The 25,989-nt window shown below is 36.6% G+C and overlaps 1 protein-coding gene across 3 annotated transcripts in view; it reads right to left on the reverse strand.

The window, feature by feature from the left end:
- Positions 1 to 3,634: 3,634 nt before the first annotated feature.
- Positions 3,635 to 25,989, reverse strand: part of Slc12a1 (solute carrier family 12 (sodium/potassium/chloride transporter), member 1) — an 81,806-nt gene continuing 59,451 nt past the window's right edge. For all 3 annotated transcript variants that reach the window (XM_013010100.1, XM_013010099.1, XM_013010101.1), the window contains exons 21-27: positions 19,470 to 19,613; positions 16,636 to 16,767; positions 16,296 to 16,407; positions 13,381 to 13,467; positions 7,764 to 7,899; positions 6,091 to 6,158; positions 3,635 to 4,931 (exon numbers count right to left, since the gene is read on the reverse strand). In XM_013010100.1, the coding sequence (XP_012865554.1) occupies positions 4,796 to 4,931; positions 6,091 to 6,158; positions 7,764 to 7,899; positions 13,381 to 13,467; positions 16,296 to 16,407; positions 16,636 to 16,767; positions 19,470 to 19,613 (815 nt within the window). In that variant the 3' untranslated portion in view covers positions 3,635 to 4,795. The remainder of the gene's footprint in view (positions 4,932 to 6,090; positions 6,159 to 7,763; positions 7,900 to 13,380; positions 13,468 to 16,295; positions 16,408 to 16,635; positions 16,768 to 19,469; positions 19,614 to 25,989) is intronic.

Below are 25,989 nucleotides of genomic sequence, written 5' to 3' on the forward strand. Positions count from 1 at the left end.
AATAGTCTGAAACTACAGCATCTGGTTTTTTTTTTTTTTTGTTTGACCCAAGTTATTTAGCAGAATTTTCTTTCCTCAATGAGTAAGGTTTGTTTTTTAAATTTTTGTTTATATATTTGGAAATTATGGCCCATTTTTACCATGTTATGGTAAAATGTAATTTTACCATTACTACATTTTAGAATTTAGTTTTCCTTCATTACCAAATATGCAATTTGTTTTCATAAATATCCTATTGATTTCTAAGAGAAGATCTGTTTTCCATGAATGAGTACCATTTACCTACTAAATCCATTTTAAAATATGGTTTGTTTTTTCCTTGTTCTTGATCTGTCATAGATGGTGATGTAAATAAGCTGTTTGCTAAGAAAATTGGCTTTCTGTGATTCCTCTTTTATTTCTAACAATTCTTGTGTTATTTATGTCAGTACTATACTGTTTGTGTACATAAAGTTCTATTATTGTTATAGCTCCATTGTGGTTATCTGTATTGTATAAATATAAAGTGATACTCCAGTCCTTTTAGTCTTAAGCTTTGAAATTAATATTGCTGACTATATCCTTTTTGTTCAAATATTTTGTGTTTTTAGTTATTCCTTTGCTTTTAGCCTATTTCCCATTTCCAGTTGTGGGCTTGTAGTCTTTTTAAATATTTGATGTTGTAGATGATGCTTGCAGATAGAATATTATTTTTTTCATTAATTTCCAAAGTATTAGTAAGAATAAGGTACTTTAATGTATTTATTGCTTCAAAGGATTCTGTAGTGCATTTATAGGTTCTATGTTTTCTTTGTTTCTGAATTTTTTTCTTGAGAACTTGTCTTTTCTTGAGAACTTGTCTACATGCTGGATTACAGGTATATACCAATACCCTGTAGCCCCATTCATTTTTAATGTTTGAATTTTATTTTTGTATGATTTTTCTGTATTTCTTTTATCTATTTTAATGGCACTAAGCTTTGATTCATGCTTTGAACTCCAGCCTTCCACTCATGCCCATCTTACTTCCATGGAGATGGACTCTTCTACTCTTAGCCTTCCATGTAGCTTGAGATGTAAGGCAATGTCAAAGCACTGGGGTGAGATGGGTATCTCATGCGCTTTGCTGCTTGGGCTGGCTTTGAATCAAGATCCTCCTGATTTTACCTCCTCCTAATTAGCTAGGATTTTGATTACACCAACAGCACCTGATCTTTCTTTCTTTCTTTTAAAATGATGGGAATTTATTTTTGGCTTTTATCTTTTAGATTAACTTTAACTGTTGTATATTATTAGCATTTGAACACAATGGTGTTTTTGTTCTGTTTCTCCTGGTGCCCCTACCAGGGGCATCCATGAGATTGTTTACTGCAGCACCCATAAAAACCTGCTTTGAGTTCACACCAAACGTGTTAGGCATCTTGTTATTGAAGCTGCTTCTGAATTCTCTCAGTATCTAACAAAAGGGATTCCCACCTCCATTTTCCAGAGTCTTCTGCAATTATTTTCTAAGATTTTTTTCTTCCTCAGAGACAGATGAGCTGATCTTTGGTAGCTCTGCTGAATCTCCTCTTCCTATATAAACTACAGCTCATTTGCATTTCTAAAATGGTAATATATAAATGGCATCCTCTCTTAGTTTCCTATGCTAATACAGATTTTGAAAAAATATATACATCTTTGGTCATTTCCAAAGATCCACTAAGTGGTGGAGAAGGGGATGCTTTGTTCCATTACATGTCTATGTTTTATAGATGTCAGATCATCCTGCATTTAGAGAAAGAGACAATGAGAAAATTTATATTACATCCATAGATCTGGGACGTAGGAGCGATCTGTTAGAAACATAACTCCAAAAGACTCTACCACAGGATGAAATTCTGTTACAGGAGTAGGAGCACTGCTTAGAGCAGTGCATCCCAAAGCTTGGGGATTCACAGAATACATGGTGACTACATCCTACTCCTAGAAACTCAAATTTAGCATGCCAACAAGCATCTCCCAGAATCTATATTCTCTTTTTAAAGCTTCATTTGAATGCTTTCTAAGATTATTAAGTGAAGAACTCATAATAAAATGCCCTCATCATAGTCCTTTTATGTAAAGAAATTTTATGTCTTTATGCCTTTAGTAATGGGGTCAAGATCATCAGCCAAGAGAGTGATGCAGGTTTTGAAAAGTCATGGTGAGGAAAGGGTGAGATATTAATGAGGAAGTAGCAGAACAGAGAAGGAACAGAGAAGGTTGGACACCAATGCACATCCTTGTAGAACAGTCTTCTTGCCCAGAAATGGGAATATAGATGTAAAGATGATGGGCAGTTGGGTTAATAGAGTTGGGTGAAGCAATGGATAATGGCAGGAACACAAAAAGTTATACATATCTGCTGCTATCTTATGACACTCTGCCTTTTAAATGTTTCTTCTGGGCTGGGAAGGTGGCTCAGTGGTAGAGTGTTTGCCTCGCATGCATGAGGCCCTGGGTTCAATTCCTCAGCACCACATAAATAGAAAAAGCCGGAAGTGGTGCTGTGGCTCAAGTGGTAGAGCGCTTACTTTGAGCTGAAGAGGTAAGGGACAGCGCCTAGGTCCAGAGTTCAAACCCCATGACCAACAAAAAAATAAAATAAAGTAAATGTTTCTTCTACTCTAACCTATTCCAAATATAAGTGTTTCTAACCTAAAAATCTCCAATCCCTTCACCTGGACTGCAAGTGACATCACCCTCTTACAATTAGAAAGTTAAGTAATTATTTTAAAAGCACACATCTATTAAATGAAGATCAAGGTTTGAAATCAAGCCAGTCTGAGTATTTGTTTTTGTTTTTAAACCATAACTTATGGCCCCCTTGCAAGACATTGATATCCCTCTCCAACCTTGTTTAAAGAAGGATTTGTTGCCCCTAAAGCTAAGAAAGCTAAGAATGCTATTAACAGATAGACCTGAGCTCACAGATGCTCCAGGGATAGCTTCAGCAGCACAGGGCTGCCCAGCCCAAGGACACACCCCTTCCCATCTAGCCCAGACCCAAAAGATTGTTCAATGCAGAAGCATAAAGGCTGGAAGCTCTCTTTCTTGGACTGTTCTGAAGGGATATTGTAGCTCCACAGCTACCTGTAAGGCTATCATTTCCCTCTCTCAACCCTTCTCTCTTTCAGGCATGGATCCTTGGAACACTGCACATGCATAGTCATTATCTCAGAGTTTTTCTAGGGGAACCCAAACTGCAGAAACAAGAGGTAGAATTTCCTGCTGCAGAAGACATATTACTCCCTACAGTTCCCAGACACCCTCTCAGGAGAGAAGTGTCAGACCCAAAAGATGATGGGTGATGTTTACTGGTTTCTGGTCTTTCAGATTTCAAGTACATAGGGCAGAAGAGGGGAGGTTAATCTGGAGCCAAATTAAGGACTATGATGTGGATTTCAAATAAAGCTCTCCAGCTGCTTAGTCTTTGCTTAACACTGCCAGTATTTTCCTCTAGTCATCCCTGCAAGAGGCTGGGTTTACAAGTCCTAATCTTGAGTCTCAGCCTTAACCAATCCACTGGCAAAGCCATTGACTGTAAAGTTGAAACTCACATATGATACACCATTGTATGACAGACTTAGTAACAGAAAAGTAAAAACAAGAACATGTCCCAGGCCAAAGAAAATGAATTTTACTGCTTTTATTTCAAGTTGATTTTTCCCATATGCTTTCTTAAAATAGTCAAAGTATGGCAGAAAGGAAATCAAGCCATTCATCAGGAAAACAGGTTTTTCTTGGTTTGTCAACACAATTAAGTATTAGATATACATACAAAAAACAAAAAAAAATCATAACCTAAATACGTTAAAATTTCCAAGTTTCTCCACTCCACATCATAATTATTCTTAAGTTCATAGAATTATCTGTTGAAAGTAACTAAATATATGATATGTGATTCAGAATATATTTCTTAACTATTTTTTAATATTTTTTGAAAATTTGTAGCACTTAGTTTTTGATTAGACATCTTTTTATTTCACCTGTAGTATCCACTTAATTAGTACAGTAATACCATGATAGAAATTTCGAAATGTTGAGTAGGGACAGGTGTTTATAATGCTAAGAATAGAATATTTAATTGGAATATGTGTTGCTGTCTCACCTAGTTAATATAGTTTGAGTCAGCAGCAAATTCAAGCTGTATGTTATTAGCCATCACACAGATCATTGTAAGTATATTATCTGTTACATTAAATAAACCTTCTTTGGGTAACTGCTTTAAACATTTTGTAGACTGAAGTCCTTCTTAAAGTTTTCAGTTATTGATTTTTAAATCTTCTTTGTAGGCATAAGCCTCTCAGGAGGCCAAGCGGAATCATGCCTCCTACCCAGTTGGTCTTTTCCTTTGATAGCTACCCTTGGTCACTGCATGAGACTGTCAATAAGCATTTATTCAGAACCTGCTGTGAGGCTAAGGCCTACACCAGGGCCTAACAGCAAACACCATTAGAAACAAAAGATTAAGTTTGCCTGGAGGAGCTTGGCACCAAATTGGTGTTTATCATGAGCATAAGTCTGCTTGGATTTGATTAATTTCTCTTTTTTTTTTATCTACAGCAATAACAATTTTTTTCCCTAGAACTAAGTAGCATTGCTTTTGATGCTTCCTTAAGCTGATAGGAAAAAAAAACACCCTCATTATCTAATAATAATTTTTTTTAAAACAGAAGTTATGTAGAATCTGTTAGACTAGTCTGCATATTCATAAATCAGATATACAGCACAAAGTAATGGAACATGCTTCTCAATTATTCATATGTTAAAATATATTCTCATCTTTCATATCTTAAGAATAAAATGTCAGAACATTTTTGTGATTTCCTCTAACCAGTAAAACAGGAGGGAGGTTCTTTGTGAGTATTTCCAACCAAGCCAGGTACAACAAGTCTGATATAGATCCTTTTCTTGCCACTGGAAGGCTCCTAATGATGGCACAAAAGAAAAATTAAAAACCAAAATGAAAATTACAGAAGGCAGTAACATCATTAGCATTTCTGAACTATTTAATTACCAGTGGCCTAAAATTTTTATTACACTCATGTAAAATGAGCACACAGAAATAATTTTGAATACAAATACCAAATATAGGCACTACTCAGATAACACAAATATCTATAAGCCAGAAAATTAGGCACAGGCATTGTAAAGACAAAATTAAAAAAATGTAAATTCTAACATTTCTTTAAATAGATAACTTTTAAACAACTGCTATCCACCTTCCCCTTTAGATACCTTTAGAAATGATATCTTTCCCCAGTAACTTAAAGCTTTTAAGGTGATAGAGAAACTTCAGAACCAACTGTTAGAACCCCTTCCACAGTTCAGGAGGACCTTATTCCTGAACTGCCTAAGAGTGATAGTCAGGACTCAGTTAATGTTATAAATATGAAATAGTTGCTCTCTCTCAATTTTAGCTACCAATCTTTTTGTTTGTTTTGTTTCGCTTTGTTTTGTTTGAGTATGGTCTCATAATATATCCCTGGCTGACCTTGACCTTGTGAACCTCCTGCCTCAGTCTCCTGTGTATTGGGATTATAGTGGTAAACCACCACACTCAGCCTTAGCTACCAGTCTTAATCAGTACACATTAATGTTTCCAGTAGCCACTAACATGTATGGGACTTCTAATATTTATGGGACCAGAGTATAGAATGTAACCATGGTGGCTTCTTTCCACACTGCAGGCAAGGAGGCCCATGTGTACCAGCTCAGGGACACTGACCCAGGAAAGATGTCTGTGGGTCTTGGTCTTGGAACTGTTGGTAAGGAATTCCACAGTTTCAGGCTTCTGGAATATGGTCCAGGAGTTCTGATAGCCTAGGTTCTAGGTGGACATGGGCTCTTGGCCACTCTTGTGAGTGGGTCATACCTGACACAAAGCCTGTCCAGACCCTCTAAAACCCATGAGCCCCAAAGGGTCAGGGCCTCAGGATAACATTCATCTTCCTTCACTGGCTAAAATCCCACACCATCAAACTTTTCTTTATTAACTTTCCAAATGAAGAGTCCTGAGCTTTTAAGTTAATAAAGCCATTCATCCTAAATTTCCTTCTACGATTCTTTCTTAACAATAAGACTTACAGAACAATGAGGTTGGCAGCTCTTGAGTGTTCCTGTAAGAGTTCATTCAGTCGGACTTGACGATAACTCTGTGGACAACATTTAGATTTTGTAGAGTGTAGTTCTACCACAATTATGAATGAATATGAATTATATGATGTAATTATGATGTATAATATATGAATATATTATTAATTATATTACTATATATATTTTTTGCCAGTCCTAATGCTTGAACTCTGGGCCTTGGCACTGTCCCTGAGCTCTTTTTGCTCAAGGCTAGCACTCTACCACTAGCGCTTTAGTACCATCTACAGCTTTTTCTGTGATTTGAGATAAGAGTCTCATAGACTTTCCTGGCTGGACTGGCTCAAAACTGCGATCCTCAGATCTCAGCTTCCTGAGTAACTTGTATTACAGGTATGAGGCACCATCTTTTTAAAAAATAATTTTCTATTGAGATAAGTGATTACATAAATTTCACAAATTTTACAGTATTGTGAGATAGTGATACTTAAAGTCATAAACATTTTAACCTTCACAAGGCAAATTGCCATTATCATAGACTATAATGTTTGTGAATTCTGTGAGCTTTGACAATACAACTATTTCTGCCACATCAGGTGATATGTCCATTTCTTTTCTTTTGTTTAGTGTATGCCATGAGCCATGAGCCACCATCTTATATACATTTTTTTTTTTAAGGAAAAGGCCACATAGGGCTGATCTCAAGTAAAAAGCCATGGGTAAAATCACTTGGAAATTATTTTGTAGTTGTTAGAGTAATATGTGATTTTATATTTCACTAGTTCAGAAACCGATGTTCAGATGTTTAATTTTCTCTACTAGATGATACACTTCTGTTGAAACTGGGCAGTTTATTACAAGTAGAATTCATGATTTCACTTCAGTATTGTTCTCACCAAATCTGAGAGACTTTCAATAATTCTCTTAATTTTTCCAAGCTCACTTCCTAATATAGCTTATTCAGATTTTGTAGTTTAGAAGTTCTTGTGGTCCCTTTCCCTTAATGACTAAGTTAGATGTTGATTCCTTTAATTCTGAATCCCAACCCTTTTCTTTATCCACACTACGATCAATTTCATTTGACAGGGTCTTGCTCAGCACCTCATGCTGGCCTTAAACTCACTATCCTGCATCATTCCCTGAAGTACTAGGATTATAGGCATTAGCCACCAAGCCCTGCTCCTGCTAGACTCTCACAAAGCTCACTGTGTTCTGTCCATCTTACAACTTCCTGCTCATTGCTCCAAAGACATCTTGAATTTTCTCAGATACTTTTGCTAGTTTTTCACAGCTGTCTTTATCACGTTACTGTTTTTTGTTGTTGCTATTATGTTAAATTGAGCGTCAATCTACCTTTCTCTACATTGCACACATAGTGGCTTACATTATTTAGATTAGTAAAAATAAAGTTTAAAAGAAGACTTCACAAAATGTTAACAATATCCTGTTTTTTGAAACTTTAAAAGTAACTTTATAGGAAAACTAAAAATGCAGTTTTTTTTAAATCTTTGTATCAATAATGCAATGGAAAAGCCACTGAAACCTTAGAAAGCTTAGACCTTCAATAATGCAATTTGATAGTAGATATATTAATTCTTAATCTTTAAGTCCATCTTTTTTCAGCTATTGAGATGGCAAAGTAAAGATTAAGGAAGACAAGTTGTTACCTTTTCCTTAACTGTTTCCAGTTCTGCATCTGTAATTTTCCATGGAGTTTCCCTTTTTAATTTCTCAGCAGTAGTTAAATCCTTGCAGCTTTCATGGAGCCGATATGGTTCAATCATCTCTTCAAAGACTTTCCAGCTGAAATTGGAATTGTAAAGGAGGCGTCACAGTGGGAAACTAACTCATTATTTCATAGATACTCTTGGTGTGACTGGCTCTGCTGGCTGTGGAATCAGAGCTGAGTGTCATGCAAATCTTTTAAGAATCATTTCTGCCAAGAGCTACAGTGAGTAAAACCACGGGTACAGTACTCCTTCCCTATCCAAGGAAGGGACTTAATGTGTTGAGTCCTTGTCAACCTAGGTATTAATGTACAAAAACATATATAGTGACTGTTCTGTAGATACATTTTCCGCATCATGTAGTCCAAAACATGGGTATAATGTAGACATTTTAGCCCCCATACCACTTTCCATCTGCTTGAATGACTCTTTCGGGAGACATTCATCCATGACTTGTAGGAGGTGAACCAGGCTCATCAGGATGTAGGTGAGGTGTCCCTCACCTTTCATCCACATGGTAATGCCAAGAGGCTGTGGGCAGGTAAGAGGAAAGCAAGGGCTCCAGCAAGTATATTGATTCTAGAACGATTTGGATGTCCGCTGCAAAGAATGCTGCCCTTGTCTTGATGTTTGATGTTGCTGTCAGATATTTCCAAATGACTATTATTCAGGTGCATGTTAAGGACAAAAATCAATAATGTTTTAATGCCTACGAATCCAAGGCCATTTTAGAACATTTAAAAATAAATCATTGAAGGGAAATCTAGAAGTAGCGTCAGAGAGCTATATAACATTTTTTTAAATTGCAGGAAAAATTCATTCTTGTCTTATATAAGAAACTCATAAGATTTATTTTTAAAACAACAGCACAAAATAAAGCTTGTAATTCATGGTAGAAGTTGTCTTTAGTATGCTGTTTTAAGATGATCTCAAGCATGAATAATTTTCTTTGGTTTTATATAACGTAGCTTACTTAGAATTTAGTAACTTTACAATGAATGATAATTAGACTCCATATGCTGTTAAGAAATTAAAATATGAAGTGATGAGCTTAATTATCTCATCAGTTGGCCTGATTTAGGATTTGCAGATAAAAGTGAAGAGATTACAAAGGAGTAAAATTGTGCCTGCCAGTGAGGCTTTGTTAAGGGACTGAAGAGATATTTAATGCAATAGATTTCCATTGTCTTGACTTAGAAAGGTAGATAGAGACAAGGAAGGAATAGGCCAGGGGTGCCCTATTATTCTTTCAGCCATGCAATACTTTCATTTGCTATAGAGAGCTGTGCAATGGCCAGAGCTATGCAAAGGTCTAGAGAATCTGTTTTGTGTTGTTATTTTTCTCTCCAATTCTTCCTTTGTCATAGACTTCACTATAGAAGGGAAAGTGACAATTGCTTTTTGGAGCTAGGTGAGATGATCTGAGTGAGAGTGCTCTGACATGTGGGTAGTACCTCAAAAAAGGGCGATATTCACTTCACACAACAGCAAGGAGATTGAGGTAGGAATGGAGAAGCTCTCAAATAGAGTTTAAGCTCTACTTGTACTTATTTTTGTCAAGGTGAGAGTCCTTTTGTACCTTATACTAGATCATTCCTGGTTAGAAAACAAGACCAAAAAAAATAGCTTCCTAAGAAATAGACGGTGGAGTAGAAGTTTGTACTTGTTTCAGCAACATCTACATTATACTTTTTCCTCATTGTAGTATGAGTGGAAACAACTCTGACCACACCATCAACCAACCCTAGTATAATTGCGTATTTTCTGACACAGCAATTGTTCAAGATGGGCAACTCAGGTAGGCTTGAACCAGAAGGTACCCAGTGTTACCTATATTGAATGCTATGAATTTCTCAGTGGCTTAGATCAGTGCATCCTGAATGGCGCTCAGGTCTTGAATTCAATGTATGAGGGGAACAAAGATTCTCTCCTACTAAACATACATGAGTACATATGTAGTCCTGGATGCTGTTGGGAGTTACCTTGTTTTACAAGCCTAATCAACTTTAATTGATGACTATCCTGTAAAGTAGCATAGAATAAAAGTAGTCCTTTATTACAAAATTCACTGTTTCTATGAAGGTTAACCTGAAAGCTATACTATATTTGTTTTGTTTTGTTATTTATAACAATAAATTACATCACTTAAGTCACTATGAGGTTTTGTTTTATTTGTAAGTGAATGTGCTAAGTGATACCGTAAGTTATAATAGGATTGTCTTTACCCATTCTTATCATTTGAACTCTTACTCTTCCTAATCTACATTCATCTTTGATTTCTTCATTCTAGAGCACTCATCCCTGAATCCTAGCTAGATGATACTAAGCTAGCTCCAGGTTTATATTTTAGTTCTCATTAAAGCTGATTTTTTTTCTTGAAGTACTCTTCAATAGATTCTAAGCTAAGCAGCACATGCTATTAAATATGAACAAGAATTAATCATTTTTTAAATAGCTGTCCTATCTTCTTTATCTTTTCCTTGTAACAAAATTTAACTTAAAAAAGTTGCTCATGGTTCTTATAAAAATTTCCTCTTGATTGTAGTTTATCTTTGATTTCCATATAAAGATTGTTGTCTTTTTTTCCCCATGAGTTTTAATTCAATCTACACAATAAAAATGGAATTTAACCACAAGAGTGTTTCAGTTTCTTGTAAGTCGATTATTTTCTCATTAATTTTGCTTTTGTAGTGTCACTCTTACCCTACCATATTTATAGACAATGTTTCTATGACAAAATGCCTCTGTCAAGAGTTACTGACCTTTCCTGAATAGTTGAAAAATTTACTAAAGGCAATTTAAGAGCATTGAACATTAGCCTCCAACATAGGAATCAATGGCAAACTATTTTTTCACACTGTGTATCAAGAAATGACCAAGAAAGAATCGTGTTGAGGAGATAGTTGTGAAGAATGAAGAGATGAGAAGTGCCCAGCCAGCAAAGCCTGAAACAGGACCAGTATTCTAGTTTTTAATCCTAAGCCCAGATCATCCTAGGGAAAGAAATCTCTTTCTCTTAAATGTACCCATCCAGAGGAGTTGCCTTATACAAATTAATGCAAATTTAATGTCAAATTTGCTACCAAAGGTCATATATGAGATGTAAGAAGTGACTACTCTTTGTTCTAAAATAGGATAACTTTCAAATATTGGAAGAGTCTTTGTTAACATCAGATATGTGACTGTTTTAAAAGTAATATGATACCAGTCATGGTAGAAGTCTGAAGAGAGAAGGAATGGCTTTTTCAGCACACCTCCTCCTGGAGAATGGCTTCTTTTACTTGAACTAGATACATTAGCTGCAAGAGTTCTTTTATATCCATAAGGATGATTCCCCCAGCCCCCAGACCTTCTTCACAACCTGCCACAGAGATAAACTACAGTAAGAAAAATTTGGCTACAAGAAATAGGTGGCAGATTCGTGTCCAGCATTGAGCCCGAGATTAGAGAAAACCCCAGATCCATAGAGGACATGGTGACTATAGTCTAGGCAACAGAAAAATGCCCAATCTGACAGCTGAGGAAGCGCTGGCTTGTCAGTAAAAGGTACTTGGTAAGGAACTATTAAGAGTTTGCTGTATTATGAAAGAGATTGGGAGACTTAAGATGAGCCTGCTTTCTCACAATGTAAAGCAAAAGGTTGTTACCAGAGCTCTTTGTATGACAAACTAGTTCTTATCAGAATGGTAATTCCACTTACCAAGGAGAATTTTAAATACATTATTATTTTCCTTAAGGATTTGTAACTGTATAAATATAAGAATGTAAGTTATTAGAGGTATGTATAATACAAGGAAATACGTAGTATGACCAAGTTAAATATGTCAAGTTCAGTTTCTTATCATAGTATAGGTGTTTTGTATAGTCATTTTAACTAATCCATAGTTTTGGAGGAATCCTGAAAAGCCTCAAAGAACATGAAATTCAACTTTATCTGTTTAATGAGAATATATCATAAATCATAATATAATCTCAAAATAACAAGTTCATACAGATAACAATAAATTAAGAAGAGTAAAGATAAGAAGAATTAAGTAATTACAGTTCCCCATGAATAGCCAGAGATAAGACAAATAGTGGTAAAAGACCAGGAAAGAGGCCTAAGAGGATAGTAAGACCCGAACTATTCTGAAACCTTCATGTGTTTCTATATGCTGACTCTTGAAGGTCTCATTCCATTTTAAATCAAGTGTATTAAATTGCATCTAAATGCAATGATAAATATGTCATTAAGACTATAAACAATGGAACACATTTATATTAAACTATAACTCTGCATAGGCCATTTAATTTATAATTAGCTCAATCATTCCAGATAATCTTCTGTACCTTTGGAATCTCAAATATTATTGTTATGGACTGGCTGTGTTCCACTAAAATTTATCTATTGAAGCCTGAAGCATCAAAGTGATGATAGTTGAAGGTGAGGCCTAGGTTGAGGAAAAGGTTATGAGGGTAGAGCCCCTGTGATAGAATTAAACAAAGATTAGAATTCTCTACCCATCATGTAAAGACACAGAGATGAGGTAGCCATCTGTAAGCCCAAAAGAGGACCCTCAACAGATACTGAATCAACTAGCATCTTGATCATGGATTTCATAACCTCTGGAACTGTGAGAAGTATCTGTTGGTCAAGCTGCCCAGTGTGTAGTATTTTGTTAATGACTAAGCCAATAGTGGAACTGATACATTTCACAATTAAGAATAGTTAAAGCCAGGTACCAGTGGCTCACGCCTGTAATGCTAGCTACTCAGGGGGCTGAGAGCTGAGGATTGCGGTTCAAAGCCAGCCCAGGCAGGAAAGTCTGTGGAGACTCTCATCTCCAATGAACCACCAGAAAACCAGATGTGGCACTGTGGCTTAAGTGGTAGAGTGTTAGCCTTAAGCTGAAGAGCTGAGGGACAGTGCCTACGCCTAGAGTTCAAGCCCCATGACCGACCAAAAAAAAAAAAAAAAGCGTAGTTAAAATGATTTCATGTTTTGAAGACATTTAAATAATTATTTCAATATCGTTACTTTCTTTTCCTCCTTTTGGAGCCATTATATTATTTCTTTTGTGGGTTTCAGATGATTTTAGAGGGCCCCTCCAAATTTCATAAGCCCTAAATATTGAGGCCTAGTAGTTAAAGGCTACAATAGCCCTGAAGAGTTGGTATTATCACTGGGCCAAGCTGTTTGATGTACAAACAGCTTCTCTTATTAGAGCCCTTCCTCTATCTAGGATGCCCCACTTCCTGACTGCTTTGGTCAGAATAGTCTCACCTTGTGCTTACTCTTGCCAAGTTGGAGATCAAAAACAGGAGGGACATTTCTAAAATGCAAACTAACCTGTGTTACAGTAGTTTTCCTTATGATTCTTACCTTCACCAGGAAAGCTTTTCTTCCCATTAGAATGTAATTCATAGTTCAATGTTATGATTATTTGAAGGCCTTCCTTTATATATCCTATCGAGAAGTCACTTCAGTAAATGCCTACCGTTCGTACCCTCTTGATAATCAACAAAAGAGAGTAAGAGTACTATGAATAATCAATGCATTTTGTTAAGTGTTTCTTACCTTTCTTTGTTTGGCTTAATGTTGATATCTCCAATGATATGGATGTCTGCAAATTTTATCCTAAATTTGCTCAGAAGAGAAGCCATTCTGAAAATAGAAAAACATTTTATCCTTGTAAATATACCTATTTTCAATCAAAGGTGCTTTGTGTGTGTATGTGTGTGTTTGAGTTAAGATATCAAAAGCAATCATGTCTTATTTTAGTTTAGTTTTCAGACAAAGGCCTTTTGGTTTTTATTTTCAACACTTGTTGGACACTTTAAGCAAGAATCAAGCTATTCCAATGAGATCATAAAGAAACTCCTGTGGCCAGATATGGAGGTACCCCACTGTAATTCTAGCACTCCTGATGAGGAAGAATGATCTTAGATTTGAGGCTAACCTAGTCTACATAGCTAAACTATGTCTCAAGAAATAAATGGACAAACAAACAACTAAATGAATAAAAAACTTTTATACAGACACTAGAAATAGCAAAGAACTTTGCATTCATCTTTCAGGGAAGATAATATACTCCCTTATTATGTGAAAGATAAGTCAATATTTACTGATACTTTCTTTTTTTATTGTGAAAATACTGAATTTACTGATACTTTCTTATAGCTATGATGTATTGTGTTGTATTTTTTTTTTTTTTTGGTCCCGTCATGGGGCCTGAACTCTGGGCTGGGCACTGTCCCTCAGCTCTTCAGCTCAAGGCTAGCGCTCTACCACTTGAGCCACAGCACCACTTCCGGCTTTTTCTTTTTGCTTATGTGGTGCTGAGGAATCGAACCCAGGGCCTCAGGCATGCAAGGCAAGTGCTCTACCACTGAGCCAACTTCCCAGCCCTATTGTGTTGTATATTATGTGATTTATATATTAGAATTTTTTCCTGAAAATTAATAATTTTGGTATAATTTCAAAACTACAGGAATGTTGTAGGAACAGTATTTTAAAACTCCTAGATTCATCAGTTGTTTACATTTTGCCCTATGTAATTTGTCATTCTCTTTATTTTTTATACCTGTTTATCAATGAACCTGCCTATTTACCTATATACATATCTATCTTTTATTTTAAAGTAATATTCATATACAAGGCCCCATTATTCCCAGATATTACAGTGAGATATTTTGTAAGAACAAGAACGTTCTATTATACAAAGAGAATGGGTTTTGAAAGTAAAAAATTTACATTGATGCCAGAATATCATCTAATCTATCTTAAAGTTTTTCAGTTGTCTCAATGTGGTCCTGGAGGCTTTAAGAAATATGAATTAGCTGAGCACTAGTGACTCATGCCTGTAATCTAGTTACTTGGGAGGATGAAAATGGGAGGAGGGTTTGAGACCAGCCCATACAGAAAAGTTCTCAAGACCACTTCTCAACTCATAGCTAGATATGTCAACATACATCTATCATTCTGTCTTTATAGGAGGTTGAGATTGGGAAGATCATTATTGCAGGCCAACCTGAACAGGAAAGTCCATAAGTCTCTGTGACAACTGAAGAAGTAGGGCATGGTGATCAGCCATGATAGAAAGCCAAAAATCCCATGATAGAAAGCCAAATCACAGTTCAGGAACATGACTGGGCAGGAAATAATACTGGGGCAGAGCTCAGTGGTAAAGCACCTGCCTTGCAGGTGTATTTGCAGAATGTATTTGCATACTTATTAATACATGATGAAATATGTGTATCATAATTCCTCCTAAAAAGGGGGAACATGTGAAAAAATACTAAATAAAAGTCTTGCCATTATTTTGTAGTTTCTGGAAGCTCGGACTTTCTGGGCTCAGGACGTTAGCATACATGAAGGACCAAGAGCTGATGACATGGTTCTTTAATTCTCTACTACAGACCATGCTCTTGGCATGTTCCTTATTGTCACCCTACATATCAGCTCTTAAAGGCTAAATCATGTAAAATGCACAAAGATTCCCTATGGGACTTTCCCCCTTTTCAATTGGAAGTGTTCTCAATATCCATTTAAACCTGGCAGTAGGGCGGGGCTGGAACAAGGTGCAGGCTGTCTGTTTCGTAATTCTTCTCTATGTACTGTGCCAAGAAGACTCCGCCATGAATCAGTCCCTTTAGGGCCTTCCTTTTACATATCCATTTACTAGTCAGAGCTAAATAACCATTACATAAGCTAATGACACTCTTAAGTTCCTTTTTAAAAACACTGTGGCAGGGGATAAGAAGACTTGAAGACAATAACTAGAATCATTTTGCAAATAATTTACTGGCCAGAAAATCAGGTAAATATAAGGCCTGTCATGGTGCTTTTTGTCTTTAAATCTATTGTGTATCAAAGATGCTTAAAAAAATCTTAAAAAAAACTCTTAAAACATTGAAGTGTCTTGTATATAAGTTTATCTATTTGAGAAAGGTAAGGGGGAGCACTGAAATAATGGGATAAAGGATGAACAAATGCAGCAGTGATACTCTCCAGGGACGATGTTGAAAATGAACTGTACAACTTGTGGGGGTTGGGAGGGAAAAGCTGGGAGAAAATGAGGGAAGAGGTAACATGGTTCAAAAACAAATGTACTCGTTACCTAACTTATGTAACTGTAATCTTTCTGTATATTAACCTTTATAATAACAATAAAAATTTAAAAAGTTAAAGTAACCAGGTACCGGTGGCTGATGCCTGTAATCCTAACTACTCAGGAGGCTGAGACCTGAGGATAATGGTTCAAAGTTAGATGGGACAGGAAAGTTTGTAAGACTGTTACCTACACTTAATCACAAATCACAAAAAGCTAGACGTAGAGCTGTGGCTCAAGTGGTAGAATGCTAGCCTTGAAGCTCAGGGGCAGTGCCCAAGCATAGAGTTCAAGCCCCAGGACTGGCAAAACAAACACACAACCAAACACTCAAAAGTGACAAACATCTGAGATGACCAATCATTCGAGGTAGACTACTTACGCAATTTTTTCTTCCTCAATGCGATTGATCTTCCCTCCAACATAGATTCTTAATTTGCAGTCTTTCCATTTTTTTCTGAGAGTCAAGATATAGGGGATAAGGAGTGTTAAACCTAAAATAAAGAATAAGTTATGATAGGAAGAATGAGTTAGCATTTCTCACTGAAAGTAAAAGAAGAGCTTTGTATTTTATTCATATTTATAATCAAAGTCAATTTAAAACATGTAAATCAGAAGTGTTACTCTTTGGTACCATTTTCATATGTTTTCCCATTCAGTTTGTGGTTTTAACTCATCGACTGGAATCCTGTTCCCTAGTATATTATTCTGGAAATTTTTACCTCCATCATCAAACAGCCACCAAACATCAATTGTTCCTTTTCCTTGTTTCTTTTTAAATTGAGCACTGGCTTCTACCAGTTTCTGGTTGAACTCCCCAACATGCATAGATTGGATGCTGTTAATGCTGCTGTCTGAAATGAAAGAGAAATATTTGTCTTTTGAGAATAGACGTAAAGAAAGTTTGTAATAGACAATAGAGAAAAGTCAGAATTTCCTGTTTTTTTTTAATAACTAGCTAAGTAGGAAACTTCATTCTCCAAAAAGTAGAAATAAAGATCAAATCTCACAGTAATTTAGATCACTTTGAGTAGCCAAATAAACATTTGGTATGGGTTTTATGATTACAGGTCTCATTATAAAGCAGTGAGTTATTTTCATATTCTCCATATTCTTAGAGCAGAATTATTATTTAGGCATGTAACCATGCTAAATAACTTGATACAGGACCTAAAATATCTTCCTAAAATTTAAATATAAGTCACCTAAGTACTATTTCAGAGTTACTTGAAAGTAAAACATTGTGGTGGTTGGGTTTTTTAGAGATAAGCAATAGAATTTTTTCATTGGGAGAATTTATTCATTAAATTTACTCATTTGAGCCCCATTTTGGTATAAGTTCCACAACTGGTGTAAGGTCTGAATTTTAGTTTGCCAGGAGCCATGGTGTGCCTTGAACTCTCTGTTTGTTTTCACAGTTGGCCTGGCTCACTGTGATGTTTTCCTTTCAAGTAGTCTTGTGAAACTAAGATAAAATCACTGCAGCTACTTTTAAATGTTCACATGTGGGATGAAAAAGGGAAAGAAACATCCAGAGAAACAGTATCTGTAGTTGCGTAATAATTAAAACTGCATAAAAGCCATAAAACTTTTAACATAATTTTCGCCCCAACAAGAAAACCACAAGTGTTCTAGGAAATCAGTTGTTAAGCAGTATCCTTGTTTCTATTTGTCAGTAGACATTCCTTTGCTTCCTGTGTAATATTATTTCTCATTTCCTTGCCTTTGAAAGCTATGACTTCATGACTCCATTTCAAAGAGGTGGTGTCAGTGTAGTGCTTAGTATAGAAGTGACAGCCTCTTCGCAGCTCCTGCTCTGATCTAGGAGGTTCTGAAGCTGCTTTGTTCTGTCTCATTCTGTTTCCTTGTTTGGGGCTTGTCAGTTTTGAAGCAATTATCTTACATTGTTTCTATATCCCTAAGACTGGTGAGAGGCAAAGTAAATTTATTTGTCTAATGGACCAAACTCTGCCCTCACTTACATGCAAATGGAAGGATCTGGGGGAGTCATTATTTGTGCCTGAAGTCAGACTCAAGGTTTGATCTAGAGTTCAAAAGAGTTGTCGCCCACCTAAATAAAGCCCAGAATCGTGAATGTGCTCATGTTAGAGCTGCGTTTGAACTTTTAGGTATTAAAAGCTATGGATGGCATTATTATTTTTCGTGAACACTGAAACATGTTGACTTTTAGAGGAGCACATTGGCTTTTTTTGTTTTGTCTTTGTGAAAACAAGTATTGTGATGTAGAAACAGGCTCTCTCCTTTCATTAAGGACATCAATGCTGCCTCCTCCCCGTTAGAAAGGGACAGTATAGAGCTATGATTTCTGAATTTCCACCGCTTTTCTAGATGGTATCATGAAACACAACACCTATGATGTCTAAATAAACCAGATGCTTGCAAAGGAAATAATATAGCACTCAATATTCAAAAGGATCTTGTTACTTTTTTTTTTGTCGGTCATGGGGCTTGAACTCTAGGCCTGCGCCCTGTCCCTCAGCTCTTCAGCTCAAGGCTAGTGCTCTACCAATTGAGCCACAGCGCCACTTCGGGCTTTTTCTGCTTATGTGGTGCTGAGGACTCGAACCCAGGGCCTCATGCATGCAAGGCAAGCACTCTACCACTGAGCCACCTTCCCAGCCCCTTGTTACTAATTTTTGCATCCTGAAAGTCCTGATAAACCTCCAACTTCAGATTTGAACACAGTATTTTCAAGGAACATGTCATTTTAAGGTTGGTAGTAAATAGTAAACTCTCTCATCCCAAAGATGAGAAACTCGAGAAAGCCCCTAGCATTTTAAGTGAGATGATAATTAGCATTTCCCATCATTGTAAGTATATACAATTATGCGACTGGTAAAATTTCGCCCCCTGGGTTGTTTATCATAGAAGGAGAAGCAAAAATAATTAAATCATTTACAGAGTAGGATATGGCCTCTTAGAAGGGTTGTCTACTGTCAACTAGACCTGAAGGTGCCAAGTTTCAACTTGGATCCTGCTCTGTGGAGACCCTCTCAGAAAAATGGTCTTTCCATTTGAGGACTTTTTTTTAAATGTGAAAAAGTGCACATTAACATTTATACCAGCAGAGGTCACTGTGGGTCTCATTAAAGACAGACCTGCCTAAAATATTTTGGAAAGAAGGCAATTTTCTAAAACAGATATTTGAATTATGTACCTACTTTAAAAACTTACAACAAACTCCCTCGTACTTTGGTCCTCTGTTCCTGGAATGTAGCAACAGACATTCAGAGATAACTCAACCATTTGGTCAAAATCTACAGGTAGTAATGGTATCAATGCAGTTCTAAGCCAAGCATTCTGATGTGTAATAAAGATGTCTTTTCTGAAATTAGGGTTCTAGCTAGATCCTCTATTCACAACTTAATGAAGCTGATAAACAGTACTTGTGCCCATAGTTCTTGAAATAAGTTTTTCAGTCTCTCTCTAGATTCAGTTCCCCCAGTTTCTTAGATATAAGACTATAGAGATGCTCAAATAATGGCTCATCTTGAAGTCTTGCTTGTAAAATTAAAAAAAAACAACAACAACTTACCCTTCTTAGGAGTTGGCTTAGTAATGTTTAACTTGCCAGCTTTTTTAAACAAACCTCGGATGCCTGCACTTCCTTCTGCACATTCATTGTCCTTGATGGTGGCTTCCAAGGCCAATCTCTCTTGTTCCAGTTTCTCTAATTCATCTGATGAAAGAAGACAAAACCAGTGTCTTAACTCAGAGGAACAAGTTTCTAGGAACAATCTCACAAACTTAGTATTTAAAGTGACATATATGCACTAAAATTATGTATCATATGATTTTTCCTAAGTGATAAAAATGACATGTTTCAGTAAATTGTATTCAGAAAGTAATAACACACTCAGAAAAAAATAGCTCTAAGTGTTCTAATGCACAGTCACTGGGCTTTTATTAGTGAGGGAAAGAGATGGTATTTGGTGCCTACTCTATTTACTACTATCCCAAAACAAACAAAGAAATAAACCCATCCACTGAGTACTAGATCTTATACACTGTAAACTAGTGATGTGCTGATCTAAGTTACTGGAACAAATGTTTACAATAGTAAGTGATAAGATCGAAGTACATTGGCTAGATCCTAGATATCAGTGAAAATTAAAGACAACCTGATCTTACAATAAATTTCTGTGAGCTCTGGATGCAAATTGCAGTGAAAAACAAAATCCATCACAGATTACTTCTATTCAGAAAAAAAAACAAACTTATGTAGTGGGTGATCAAAGTCAAAGAAATAGAAGCTGAGGTTTCTATGTTATGTCATAGCTTACATTGCTAAAAAGGCTGTCATGATACTGGTGTCTAAAACAAGAGTCAAGATATACAACATTTCTTGCCCAAGGTTTAGGACCATTATCTCAGCTTTGATGGCATCTGGCTGCCCTTTATCTCTTTTGGATTCTGATTGTGATAGGAAAAAAAAAAATCCCTCCAAGCTGCTATGTAATATCTTAGATCCCTCTTTGATCTCAACCTGCCTAGGATCAGGGCAAATAAGATTTTGAAAGCAGTCATGTGACAGTTGCTCAACTGATGAGTCTTCTTTCACTAGGCAAGGTGGCACTTTTGTCAGATCTCTTCATCTTATTGCCTGCTGAGAAAAAAGCCTTAGAAAATGAGCAGTACTCCAATGGAGAGGGACAGAAGATCCAGGTTCAGTGTTACAAAACACTGGTAGGACTTCTGTAAATGTCAGCTCTGGGAGCCTGTTGCCTTCTCTATCTATCTGTGAAGCGAAGCTATACAAACTCTCGATTTATCAATTATGTACTAACTAAATCTGTCAGGACAGACACATCCCTAGACGATGCTGTTATTCAGCTACACAGAATTGTCTGGCCCCTTCCCAGGTCTTAGCAATTAATCTTTTGCCAGTGGCATGAGATTTAAGGTCAAATCGCCCATGTGATTTCCCCAAAGCCTCAAAGAGTCTCAAGATCAGCAGCTAGAGAAAATCTGGAAAATTAGACTGATGGTATTAAAGCTCAGACAGGAGTAGCTAGCTTATCCCTGATGTTGAAAGGTGAAGACAAGTTGCATTTCAGTGGGAGCCACGGCCCATTATAGCTCTGCAGCTGGCTTGATGCGACATTAGGCAAGTCCTTTGCTCTTTCTATGCCTCAGATTTCCTGCCTGTGAAAGAGAAAATCGCAACTCTCTCCTTCTAGCCTTGAAGAATGAATAAACATTTTTGTTTTTAATGCTTTAAAGCCCCTTGAAGAACAGAGCAATGACTACATTCTATGCTCAGGATTTGGAGAAGCCTAGGACTTGTTTTAGTTGTTTTTGTATTGCACATTCTTTGGGTACCAGGGACTGTGCCGTATTTTATTCCTTTCCAAACAATTTAGAGACACTATTGCCATTTTGCAAGTGAATCAACCAAGGCTCAGTAATGTGTCTGAACCTTTATCACCTAGCAAGTTACAGGGCTTAAATACAAAGAGAGTTGATTGACTCTAAATCCTGTATGCTTCCCACCACAAAGACTTAACTTGTGGCTAATTATTATAGCTGTTTCATTAGCCTCTATCTCTTCCTCATGAAATGAATTGAAATACAGTCACAGAGTGTGATGCCAGCTAATTCTCCTGTATGATGGTCCATCAAACATGTCATTTTAAAGGGAGGGGGGACTCTAAGGATCTGTATATATATGTATATGTATACATATATATGTATACGTATACATATACATTTCTGCTTCAGACTTTGTCATTGCTGTGGGTGACAGCATTCTAGCTATTATCCAGCCTTTTGGGTCATTGCAGGGGGACATGTGTGTGTGTGTGTGTGTGTGTGTGTAAGAGAGAGTGTGTGTGTGTGTATGCATCCACATTCTCTCTTTGCAGTCCTCTTGAAGGTAATTATTTGAGAGCTTTTTTTGGGGGGGGGATAATCTGTAAAGTCTGCCATGGGAAGGGGGTTTGTTTCTCTTATTTTTTTGTGGCAGGCTCCAGCACGCACTGTGATTAACCACTAATTGCCATGTTCTTTGTCCTCTAGGTTGGACAAAGAAAGGAAAAAGACAAGTCCTCTTGTAACGGAGTCAGCTGGCTGAGCAAACTGGGAGCTCATCCAACAGTTTACTTGAAGGTACAGCCACAGACCATCCAAGACAGAGCAAACTGCAAAAATCCAGGCCGCAGAGCCAAATCAAATTTTGTTTGCATGCTTCAGATTCGGCAGGGCCCTCAAATATCATTGAGCCAGAGGCTCACAGGCTGAATCTATTCTAAAGTCTAAAATCTTGTATTACTCTCCCGGATATTCAGATCCATACATATGTGAATCCCACTTGCAAAGTAGTTTTTCAAGTTCTTATTAGAGTTAATTCTTATTCACTTTGTTGGTGATCTAAAGCTTCCTTTTGTGCACCTCTCTCCTTTTTGCATTTCAGTTGCTAAACAGAATTGATGTTTTGATGCTCTTCTGACTTAGATATCTGTAGTCCTGCATACCAATCTTTTTGTGGGAAGTCAAAAGTTTGTTTTAACATGAACATTGGCCAGGTGACTGGCAAAAATATATCTTTAGTCATAGGGAAGTGAGTCAAGGGAATTGAAATGGGTAAGTATTAATCTATTTCCATCAAGGCAGCGATGAAGATTGTTTATTGCATGACTATAACCACCACCAAAACCATTATCGCTACTTCTCCTTTAATATTCACACACTGTAAGAGCCCTTTCCACATCCTATCTCATAGGGTACTCATACTGTGATTTTGATGAGCTGGGATTAGCCCCGATTTTGCTGAAAAGGAAACTTAGTTTTGGAAAGTTCAAGGTCACACAGCTACTAACCTTAATCTACTGATACCAATTCTAGTATTCAGCCCTGTTTACCCTTCTTTTTTGTATTATGCCTTCACTACCTGTGCTTCTCTCTTTTCAAGATTTGAAGAGAATCTCTGAGGTCATAATGGCAGAAGAAAAGGCTGACACTTTCAGACTGCCACAGTGGGCATGGGTTTCACGCCCATGAAATTCTTCTGGTGAGAACAAGAAATGTCTCCTGAACCATATCTTCATGCAGATGCACAAAGTGCATATGTAACATTAGTTACATATGTCCAAATTCTTTATACATTGATTGCTTGGTAACCAATTGGAGTCACTGTATTTTGGGAATTCGATTTAGTTGTCAAAATTGCCTCAAATGTCTTAGCCTGTCTTTTTTTTTCTCTTTTCTATTTTTTAAAAAGACATCTTTTAGAAATAGGCAGGAGTCTACACATCACCATCTGCTTTGAATCTTAAGGGTAGAGAACAGTCAAATATCTGACAGCATAAGGGAGAGCAGGGAAACCTTCTGGGGAATCACATCCCCTCCTATTTTACAGCATCCCTTTTCTTTCTTAATTATTAAATTATGATTCATTCCTTGGTCACTCAACTCAAAGCCCATAAATGCTCCTATGAATCAATATGCCAACCCCCAGGTGAAATCTAGTTGAGTTGAAGGCAGAAGCTGTCCTGCAGTGGCTGCCTTTCCGATCAAGTAATTATTTACTGCACTGCCATCTGTCTTTATTTTGCTAAGACACTCAATCAGACACAGCAATATCACTGCACTCTGAGATGATCATAAATCGTGCAGTGCTTACACGGAATACTTGACCACAATCTATTGAGAATCACTGTCTCAACCCTTCATTTCCTACCAGCACAGTTTTGATTCTTTGTTGCATTTAGAAAACTTGCTAAATACTCCCCAGAAGTAAATAACAGGAATTTTTGTGTTACCCAGTCATAAATTAATTTATTAAGAAAAACTTGAAGTCATCAATATTGGGCAAGTTGCCACAGTGAACGTGTTTGAATGTTATGAGTATCGATCTTATTTATATGAAAAGTTCTTCTCATATAAGCCTGTGAGACAGTATGGAAATAATTGTCATTAGCTGGCAAATAACCTATAAAGCTGAATTCTATTCACTGCTTTATTAACTACAGAATATAGACTTTGAATTGCTAATATTTCCTTTAAATTATAATCTATGATGACACTGTAGTGCCCGAGTTGGAAAAGCTATGATGATAATCATTAACATAGTATAATGCAATAACTTAAGATTTATCAGGCTCTTATTAAGCCCAATACTGCAGTATAATATAATGAAACGCAGGCTTATTTCTTCCAATTCAAATCTAATATTTGGTTAGTGTCATAGAATTGTATAAACTTCAAAATAATGCACAGGACTATGGCATAAAGTTAATTTCTACCATTATGCTGTTGTTTTCCCATGTGTTCTTTGTGTCTTTGTGTAACACTGTTTCTTTTTATTTACCCCAAATAGTTGATACTTATAATTATTTTATTAGTAGTCAACTGTATTTTTCTTTTTTTAACTAAGAAGCAGAAATATTTCAAACATCAAAGTTGGTTCAAATAGAATACATCCCTTGGGAAATTAAAAGGGGATGCAGCTCACTGCCATGCTTTGAGAAATATCATGGAATTTGGTGGCTAGATTGCTTTATAGAAATAAATTGATGGTGCGTTTTGGTGGCTAGAACAGTGAGAGGTTGGAGCAATATTTTCAGCTGCAGCCCATCATTCAGATTGCAGACAACACAATATATAAAGCAAATGCATAATCTAATACAAATTATGCTTTTCATTCTCATCTTTCAGATAGAAATACATTACAGCACAAAGCTGGAAAAAATAATTGTAGCAAGAAGACAGCTCTCTCGCTATCTGTGTCTCTGTCTTCTGTCTCTGTCTTTCTCTCTCTGGCTCTCTCTCTCTCTCTCTCTCTCTCTCTCTCAACAGGATCTTGTCATGTACACCCTGGCTTGCCTCTGACTCTTGATCTTCCCACCTGAGTGATGAGATTACAATTACAGGCATGTATCACCACACATAGCAAGATCAGGTCTCTTGATAATTAGGTTCTTGTAATTGCCTGTAACAATTACAAGATGGACAGCTTCTATCCTGGGTGTTTTTTTTTTTTAATCTATGGAAACAGCTCTGTCCCATATCTTAGGTTTCACCAAGGCCTCTAATAATATAAGCCATCTCCACTGCTTGAAAAGAAAAAAAAACTACTCAGTACCTTATTTATGTAACTGTAACCCCTCTGTACATCACCTTTACAAAAAATAAAAAAATATATGGAAACAGCTTTGTTCCTATCTTAGGTTTCACCAAGGCCTCTAATAATGTAAGTCATCTCCTTCCCTGTTTCTCCTGTTTAAAAGGTAGAATAGTAGCTTCAAACAGACAAAAAATTTTGATTCTTAGATCTATTAATCAACAGCCTTCCAAATCCTGGGTAAAACTCACTTTTAACAGGTGAGCTATAAGATGGAGGAGGCAATGACAATACTCACAAAGTAGTGGGATGGTAAATGTCACATGTGAGCATGGTATACACAAGTGCTCAAATATGTTAGTTATGGTTGCTACAATAGCCACCAAAATGGTTATAAATTATTCATGATAACTCAGTGGAAATCGGTGCCTCTGATCCAAACTCAGAAGATACATACAAGAGGGAAGGGGCATGAAAATGAAGCTAAAGGCACCAAAAGATAAACCTGTAGGCTACACTTTTGCATAGGGTGGATTATTTTTTGAACGAATATACATAATCAGATAGCATCTCTTTTATATAAATATTTGGTCTCCATTTCCTTTTCTTCTTCCCTTTCCTTGCCTAAAGCATGCTAGATTGTTTCATCAGAAAGCTCACTTAATCTGATATTCTCTTCTGCTGCCATACAAGCATGAAATAGCAAACTGACTCTGGATCCATCTGAGAACAACACTTACAAATCCCTTCCAAACGCTTCTTTTTTTTTTTGCTCAAGTTATCCAGCTATAACTCAATGCTGCTATCTCGTTAAAAGACGCAGTGCTGCAGGAAGAAAAGACAGCATAGCTGGATTTTGTTTTTCTGTGTTCAAATGTTTGACTTTCTGATCTCTCCCATTCCTCATCCTGACTTAAAAAAAAAAAAACTTTTAGTTTATTCTCAGCATCAATGAAACTATGCCTCTTTTGCTTTTTTAGGATACACTATTCCT

The sequence above is a fragment of the Dipodomys ordii genome, unplaced genomic scaffold (assembly GCF_000151885.1).
Source record: "Dipodomys ordii isolate 6190 unplaced genomic scaffold, Dord_2.0 Scaffold11, whole genome shotgun sequence".
NCBI classification, from domain to species: Eukaryota; Metazoa; Chordata; class Mammalia; order Rodentia; family Heteromyidae; genus Dipodomys; species Dipodomys ordii.